The following is a 9,695-nucleotide window of genomic DNA, read 5'->3' on the forward strand; positions in this document are numbered from 1 at the left end:
CTTTAAATCACTGATAATAATTTATTAACTTCATTTCTCTTTGTTAGCTGCATTGTTTGTTTGATTTATGCATAAAATTGCTTTAGCTCACTTTTAGTTTTTTCTCACTATTCATTTGATTTGCAGTATAGACATTCTGACTAATATTGGTGCTAAATTCTTTACCGATTATCGAATCGACTATGACGCCGTTATGGTGATGGGGGTTATCGTTGTTAGCAAAATAATTGTATAACTTTCGATGTTTGTTTGTCCCTAAACAGGCCATCTCATTCATTAACTCACTAAGTGAGAATATTTTTAATCTCACTTCTTTCATTTTTGCCAAAAGGTTATGTAATGACCATGGCACGAAAAGTGATTTAGCGTTTCAGGTTCCTATTTTCATCTTTGATTTTCTTTGTTTTTTAGTTTTTTTTTCTAGTATTTTTCATCAATATTCTTAGTATCGGTACTATCCAAAATTATTAAAAGACTTATAAAAGCCCGACTTACGTCCTTTCTCGTTGAGAACAACATTTTATCACAAAATCAGTTCCGCTTTTTATCTAATAAATGTACTAGTCATGCTGTTTTCTGTGATGCATGAGGTTTACCAAGCACTAAAAAATATTCTTTACACTGTTAGTGTTTTTTGTGACTATACCAAGACTTGATAGTCTTAGTCACATTTTGAAAAAATAAATTTGCATGGAATTCGAGGTATTTCTTTGAACTGGTTCCAATCTGATTTGGGAAATAGGAAACAACTGGTTAGAGCAAATGATACTGACTCTAGTCACAAAAGCACTGTATGTGAAGGACCACAAGGTTTAGTATTGGGTCCTCTAATTTTTCTTTTCTTTATAAATGACTTCATTAATTTAAAAATCGATGGAAAAAATTTTTTGTTGCTGATGCTACCAGTATCACCTGGAGCAACTTTAATATTCCAACTATTTATACAACTATACCTTCTTATCTACTTACAATAAAAACCTGGTTAGACTCTAATTTACTCTCTTTTAACGTGGATAAGACAGTAGCATTATCCTATAAAGGTGCTCTTAAACCCTTGCTTGCTAAGAACAGCCAGATCAGTATCATTGATTCTGTAAAATGTCTTGGTATTTTTATAGACAGCAACGTTAAATGGTCCCTTCAGATCAATTTGTTAAGTAAGAAACTAACCTCAGCCTGCTATGTAATAAGATCTGTTTCGAAGAAAATCAATTTAGCATCTTCCAAAATAACATATTCTTGTTTGTTCGAGTCCCATCTTCGATATGGTCTTGCTTTTTTGGGTTTCTAATACAGCTGATCAATTTGATCTTATTTTTAAACTACAAAAAAAGCAATACGGTATCTGTTTGGCCTCAGAAAAACAACACATCGTAGAAGCTACTTTAAAAATCAAGAGATTTTAACGGTGCCTTCCTTATTTATTTTAGAAACTGTTTGCTTAATTCATAAACATCTAAAGGTTTTTTCAGCAAGACCTAATCATGAATACTCCACCAGAAATTCAACCTTTGATGTTTATTTACAGATCTCGTGCACTGAGTTAGTAAAGACCTCTGTATTTTATTCTGTAAATTTGTCCATAAAATTGTACAATTTTCAGTGACAATAAAGCATATTTCTAATTCTAACCCTTCGCCATTAAATGTCGAACAAAGACTTGGTGCTTTTGGTTTTATATAGCCTGCCATAACGAACTATATTAGGAAATATAATAAGGTATTCTCTTTGCCTCTCTAGTTGCTGTATAATTGTCGATTACTATAATTACAACACATCGCATCTAATTCCCAACTGCTGCTAATTTACCGAAGTCTTCGTCTAAGATTAGTTCTGGTTTTGGTCTGGTTTTAATTTTTTTTACTTTCTTTTAAACACACACAATGTTTTTCTTACAATGATATAAGGAGTATCATTGCGTCCTTTGTATTACCCAAAATGTTTGATAAATTATCAGAGACGTACTGAGGTTCTGTTGTAGGCAATTTTTTTCTGCAACAAAGTACACAGTATGATTCAAGAGGGATAATTACGTCCCATCTTAGAATTCTAGTGGCATGTATGTGTCCTAATGTTTGAATTCAATGAATAATAATAAATGGCAAATTATTTGTTACGCAAAAGATGCTAAAGTAGTTTATTGACCTACCTGTCCACACTACTTCTCAAATTATCCGAAGAAAAAATCAAAAACAACGTGTATACCTAACTTTGGCTATGTACGCACCTAGTCGGTGTCAATTCTGATAAACACCTGAATGCTTGTAAGTATAATATGTACATGTAAGATGAGCACTGGGTTGTAGGGTTCGAGAGGGACAGGTTGGCAGGTAGTTTTAAAGATCGACTTTCCCATAAGAATTTTTCAAATTTTCGATGGGATATATATATTACCCGGTAGACGCGATAGGGTTAAATTAATTTATGGATCCATCTGAAAATGTGAGGGTTTGTTGAGGTTGATTCAGACCAACAGTCACGGGAAGATCAGATCACAGTCAAATTAGCGTCAAGTCAAGGGGCAACCCATTCACACACACACAGTCTGGGCAGAGCACCGTCGGTCTACTTTAGCATTCAGGTCGATCAGTATGTAAAAAAATTTCACTTGTAATGTAAACCAATTTTTTAAATTGCTATTTTTTATTGCTAATCAATTTAATTTAGACTACTTATATTATACTAAATACAGTGCTGAATATAACGAAACCGGAAGAAAATTATAAAATATTCTCATTTCTCTGCGATGATCAAGGAACACCTTATAAAGTATTTAACCGTTAATAATAGTCTCATAAAAAGCTGACACGGTCCAGTCAAAATCAAGTCACAGTTTTGATCGCTGGCTGAGCGACTATTATAGACGGGCAGTGATCTTGACTGCCGTAACTGTGACTGTATCTCATTGGAAAACAACAGAAGCAATCTTGACTGTACCGTCTCTAACTGTGACGTGACTGTGGGTGTGAATCAACCTTTAAGCTTCACAAATCACAAGACACGTCTTCTGCCGCAATAACAAAGGTATAGGTTAGTTTTGACGAGACATGAACAATTAACGATTTTGCCCTATTTTACTGTTTTCGGAGCAACAAAATAATTTTACAACCTTAATACACCATTTTGTTTTAAAAAATGAAATTTTACTGCATGTTTCATACATAATTTTTAATTATTAAAAAACAATGCCCAAATTTTTGCAAAACGGTATAGGCTTTCTGGTTACACGTACGTATTAAATAAAAACTTATCAAATAATTGGATAATAACAACGTCCCAAGAAAATATAAGTAATAATGATCACCATAAACATCCGAAAGAAGACGCCATCTTATCAAGAGGAAAGTTTTATTGCAATACATAAATCATTTTTAGTTTGAATACCTTAGATTAGAGTGTTTATGATACCAGATTTTATTACATGAAGTGTTGTTGTTTTAGATTGGAAGATACTAAAAATGAAGAGAATCTAATAAACTCCAATTCGATATGTAAAGACTGTAGTAAAATTAATTACGCTGACTTTGTAAAGTTACTAAACATTCCATCAAACTCTCCAGCTGCTCAGCAACTATTCAGAATATATGATAAGGTAAGTAATTTATAGTTATCCTAGTATTTAACTTAAAAAGAATTATATATCATATCATAGGATACATCGAATGAAGATAACAAACGATGAAAATCGTTTATCTAATAAGCGGTTCCTTGTTTTGGTGGCAGTTGCTACTGCCTTCCAAAACAATTTGTTCCCTTGGAACGGGAGCGGCTACAATACATAAGTAGGTAATTTTACGATTTTCCTTTAGGTTCCTTACGGAAAGATCAAGGTATTGAAATCGCTTATCTATTGATTCTGGGAGCTGCTCCTTTTTTCTTTGTGTGACTAATTTATTGTGATAGGCCGATAAATCTACACATTCTTGCTCTTCACTAGAACTGTGTCCTTCAGTTTCAAAAGAGGATGTTAATTCCTTTACGTGTTTTATTTTATGTCTTATATAGCGCATTGTATTCGCAAGCGTCACCAAATCCTAAAAGTGTATGGTTTTATACCCTGAGTCAAACATTGTTGCAGTTGCCGGAATGATGAATTGTTCAATGGACCAAATCTTTTCTTTAATTCCTTTTTTATTTAGAATTTTACCTTTTTTTCAGTGTAACAACACTTACAGTGTAAGTTCACACTGTAAGTGTTGACCCCGTTGATTCTGTTCGAATAAACAAGCTGTCATTAGAGTGAATGTGCTTATGGTCACATAGCTAGATCCGCTAGACTGTTTCGTTACTTCTTCGAGTGGATATGAAACTTTTTTTATGTCTTCTAACTTTTCAAGTATTTAAGTATTTTTACCTCGGATACACCTAATCTGATTCAAATCTTTTGCTTTCTTTGCTCTATGCTTGCCACGGTTTATATAATTTTTTCTTCTCTTTCATTTTTTCTTGAACTTCGTTTGTCCACCACCAGGTCTCTTTATTTACAAACTTCTTTCCTGACTTTTTTTAAACATTTTAATAGCAGTATCTCTAATGATACTGACCATCTTTCTTCAAATTGTATTAGGACTTCCTTTCATGTTTAAACACATTTTTTCTACTATTATTCTCTTGAATAGATCTTCGTTCTCATCTTTTATCGTTCACCACTTGATTTTTTGTGGTCCTATTCGATATTTTGATGTAGTTTCGCTTATTTACTTCGATGTCCAGCACAAGCAACTTATGTTGTTAGCTTGCTGTCACTGCCTATTAGCTTGTAGTCCTTACATTCACATATATTTATTTGTCATGAATTAATCTATTTGTAACTTTGAACATTTCTGTATGTAATAAGTTGACTTTCTCTCTTTTAAAATAATGTTAACAATCGCCATATCTAATGCTGTTGCTAATTCCAGCCTTATTTCTAGTTCTAAAATCTGGTCCTCCATTTATTGCTTTACATCCTATCTTCGATTGGCCCACATATGCATTTAAATCACCTCCTATTATGACTTTCTTCTCTGTTGGAATATTACTCAATATGTCTCCTAATCGATCATAGAAAGCTTTTCTTTTGTCGTTTCCACCTATTCTCTTGAATGCAAAAAAATTTGTACTCTCCGTCTTTTAACCTAAAACCTATAAACCTCACAAATTATAACGAGATGCAGGGACTGCTTTGCGTCAGTTTTCTCTGTCCCAATGGGGAAACGGACTGGTATTGCATCGATCAGTGTATCTTGTATTATAAGTCCTCACCCGGAAATTCGAACGGTCTCAATTTGCTTTCACAAACCTTAGGAGATGCCATCATTTTAGTATAATTTTTATTAGATTGGAGAAGATCGTTTTATTATTATGTCCTGAAAAGATTCTCGGACGTTTGATGTCAGAATACCTTTTCATCAGCATCATGTTCTGCACGATTTAGCTAACACATACCACCATATTTGTAATGTATATATATATATATATATATATATATATATATATATATATATAAGAATTACTGGATATTAGTGACTGTCAATATAAACAAACAACACAGTTTATTAGGGTTGCAGTCAGAAAATTATGTGCCAAATGTGCCAGAGTTAAAACACACCAGTAAAAGATGACAAAAAAATGTTTACTATCTGTACCTTTAAAGTTTAAAAAAAAATTTAAAATGTATTTTGTCCACTATTTTATATTTTATTAATGTTGAGTGTCTATGCTTTTATAAATAATCCCAACGACTATGTCTTGAAAAAGGAATAAAACCATTCCGAAAGCTAGACAAAAAGTCATAAGAGTGTTTCATTAACATCCCGGCCAATTTTCTGACTGCAACCCTAATAAACTGTGTTGTTTGTATATATATATATATATATATATATATATATATATATATATATATATATATATATATATATATATATACAAAACTCAAATATTTGCAAGCTTTCGCAAATCTTTATTTGCATCATCAGGGTGCTACAATAAACAAAATTAGTACAAAATACAGAAAAAAATTATTTTGCATCTTACACTAATTGTGATGCAATATAATTTTTTTTCTGTATTTTTTCTCTAATTTTCCTCAATATATAAACGAATAAAAGTAATATAGTATTTTATTATTTTCAGAAAAATTCTGGTGTGATAGACTTCAGGGAATATTTACTAGGAGTCCTAGGGATAGTCAAAGACAAAAAAGCTTTAGATGTGTTACAGATAGCTTGTAAGGTAAGTAAATAGTTTATTTAAACTATTTCACTTGTTAGTTTAAGGATTCAGTTATCATTTTGAATTATTTAAAATGAAATTGGTTCTTGATGTGGAGGTGATGTAGGTACGTCTATGTATAATTTCTTCTTTCTTTCTTCATTATCGCTTAGCTCAATATTTCGATAAATGTTACTGTAAAAGGTGGCATCATCGTAACTTTCTTGAATTTAAAACGTATGTTAATGGTTTCGCTAGTGTACACTTAAATCAGTATTTTGCTTCATATTTAAGTTTGAAATTTATGATATTCGTTAAATATTTCCAAGATTTTTTTTTATTTAAACAACTGCCATCAACTGCTAAGAGTTATTAGCGGGAGCATAGACAACAGTAGATAAAGTATTCAATATGGTATATTTTCTTGTCCATAGAATCAAAAATTTATAATTTGGTAGTTTGTCCTTCGGAGAGAGTTAAGTGTGACTTGGTCTTTGCTGTTATTTGAAATAACGAGTTTGGTTACTTTTTCTAAATATTCCTTCAATTCAACCACTGTGTTATCCTAGGTATATTGCCAGATCTTTTAAATATGTATTTTAAAGCTTGGTTTGTTACCATTCTAGGGTAATTGATTAATTGAGAAAGCACTTTTGTTAGTTGTTGTAACAGATTCCACCCAATCAACTTCTTCATTACCATTTACTCCGACATGTGAAGATACCTATATAAAAGTCACACTTGTATCCTATGAGGTTAAGTTAAACAGTTCTTAATTCAGGCATTTTCCGGTCGTGAACGGTGTTTCTTGGCACTCCTAAGGCCGGCTATTCTTCTTCTTCCTCTTTGTAAGCAATTCTGCTTGTAGTTTGGCGGATTAATACCTCTATGTAAGGTCCATAGAGATATTCTTACTCTTACTCTTACTCTTATACTTCATCTTTTGCGCGCTCGTCCGATACTTTTTCTGCAGATTTGTGACATCTCTTACTATTTTGACAACACGGGTCTCCCACACTCTGCTTGTGTGCTTATTCGATGTTTTTTTTTCTATTTAATGTCCATTCATTTAGACACTATACGTTACATTTTATTCTAATATCTTCGCTTTTCTTTCGATCTCTCAGTGTATTTCCTGTAATTCTTCTGAGTACTCCAATCTCTGCCGTTTCCAAGCATTTGGGTCGTGGTTGTGTTGGGTATTGTTTCTAAAGTTTATATCATTATTGGTCTTACACTGGCTTTATAAATGCTTGACTTCATCTCAGTCTTAATGTGTCCGTTTCGTCATATGGTGTTATTAACACTCTCGCCGCCAAGTGTAACATTAATGTGCACTCTGTATTGACACACGTGTAACATTAATATACACTTACAGCGTTTCACGTTAACAAAATAATATAGTTTTGGCGCACGACGAAAAAATTTAAAATATCATTGGCGGCGAGAGTGTTAAGACATCCTGCCAGTCTATTTGTTTTTTTTTACTTAATGAGCCTTGGTAGCTCCGAACCGATCAATTTTGTAGCTAATCCTTTTCTGGCAAGTTCATTAGCTTTTTCTTTCTCTTGTATTCCCCGATGACCTGGCATATATACCAGTGTGATACTGTTATGATCCGTTCGCTTATCGAGCTCTTCTTGGCATTCACACTCTAGCCTAGAGACTACCTTAGGGTTACTAAGAGCCTCCGTATCCTTTGCTTGTTTATCTGTGCATATATTGATCCGCTTAAGTTCAAAAGCCTTTAAAATTTCTCTTGCATAATGCAAGATTGCATAGCATAAATATTTTCATGAAGTAGAGAGATATATTCTCGTAGTGGAATAGAAATGTTTATTATTCTATTTTTGCTGCGTATTCCCAGATGCGACCCTTCAGCAGTTTTAGACCCATCTATGTACACGTTGTAATTCTTTATCATAGGTTGTATGTTTCCTCTGCGCCATCTCTCTCGTGAGTAGACCTTGAAAGGTACTTTGGGCCTATATATGGGGATATGGTCAGAAGCCAGAAGTCGTGATGTTACTGTTTCCTGATTGTTATCCTGATTGTCATGATACTGAGCCTTACTTTTGTCAGGTTTTCCAGAACAAATACTAACTCGATTTTCCAGAACGTACTTCATCCTCTCTACGCAATAATGAAGTACTGTTTTTATAAAGAATTTAGCTCTATACGCATATTGTTCCTAATGTATCGGAATTTCAGTAATACGAGTACATTATCTTTAAAGTTTCTATCGAGCAGTTTTTGTAGAGCCTTGAAGAAATATTTTAGCTATTAGAATTTTTAGTTTTGTATGTTATTTTTGTATGTTGATATTATTTTTCACTAAGTCTTAAGTTTTATTAAACAATAATGGCAAAAGTACATAAATCCGCCTCATTTCCTCTAATATACCTTCCATCACTTCTGAAAGAAACAACTTGATTCCAAAATAAAAGAGCAGTTAGAGCACTATTTTCTTCATGCGGAGTTCTCTTTTTCAAATTGTTATAATTTTGACATACTGTGCCATGTCCAAAGTATTTTTGAAAATTTATGCCATTCTGAAAATATCTATATAACGCAACATATATGATTGCAATATACGAGAAGCGAGTGACCTTGTTTATCCCTTTGTGTATTTTTATCTATTTAATCCGTCTATATCATATTAGAGATAGGTGTGTGTATTTGCCTAAATAAAAAAGATCTATTGAAACTGGATGACTGACGCAGTATATTCCATAAAAAATATGATATATTTTTCTCTTTGAAGTCAAAAAAAAATATTAATTAACATTCATTTGGGATTTACATGAAGATTGTTTTGAAAACCTATTACTTGTTGCAGATATATGATAAAAGTGGACACGGTCGACTAACTTGCGAGGACTTTTGCAAGGCAGCTTGTCAAACAATAGCATTAAGTAAAGACTATGCTATGGAAGTATTTGAACAGGTGGATAGAAATCAACTTGGTTATATTACATATGGTAAGTTTCTTTGTATAAAATTTTAAATAATATCGCTAAATAGTTTTGAAGAGTATTTATACAATAAGGGCATGTACATAATGTGAAGTTATTAATATGACTTCAGAATTCTAAAACTGTATCCATAGGGCTGGTTCAAAATAGTTAGGAGAGAGTAATTACGGTTATAGAAACAATAGCTAATCAATTTTATAAGAGTCTCACCAATATTGCTCGTTTATTCACTCGCGAACTGGTAGTTGGCATATAGGCAGGGTTCACACGCGTGGTTTCTCGTGCGGGTTTGTCCGTCGGGAATTAGCGGTTTTTATCACGTGTCTCACGGTACTGACTGGTAACATTGCTTTTCGCGTATGAAAAATTGAACATACTGGGAGCGGGCGAGAAGAATGACGCCACTGAAACAGAGCATCAAATGATTACCATTAGAATAAGGGTAAAACGAGTAGTAGGGAGATTGTTGTAAAAAACAAGATAACTAAGGTATTCCTCATTAGGTGTGGATACCCTAACAGTTCGAGT

General features: G+C 32.9%; 1 protein-coding gene across 2 annotated transcripts in view; it reads left to right on the plus strand.

Annotated features, from left to right (window-relative positions):
- The window catches only part of LPCAT (lysophosphatidylcholine acyltransferase), a 222,438-nt gene that overhangs the window by 200,175 nt on the left and 12,568 nt on the right, over positions 1-9,695 (plus strand). For both annotated transcript variants that reach the window (XM_072544453.1, XM_072544451.1), the window contains exons 8-10: positions 3,442-3,592; positions 6,115-6,213; positions 9,032-9,173. In XM_072544453.1, coding sequence (XP_072400554.1) covers positions 3,442-3,592; positions 6,115-6,213; positions 9,032-9,173 — 392 coding nt within the window. The remainder of the gene's footprint in view (positions 1-3,441; positions 3,593-6,114; positions 6,214-9,031; positions 9,174-9,695) is intronic.

Source organism: Diabrotica undecimpunctata, chromosome 1 (genome assembly GCF_040954645.1).
Source record: "Diabrotica undecimpunctata isolate CICGRU chromosome 1, icDiaUnde3, whole genome shotgun sequence".
Lineage (NCBI taxonomy): Eukaryota > Metazoa > Arthropoda > Insecta > Coleoptera > Chrysomelidae > Diabrotica > Diabrotica undecimpunctata.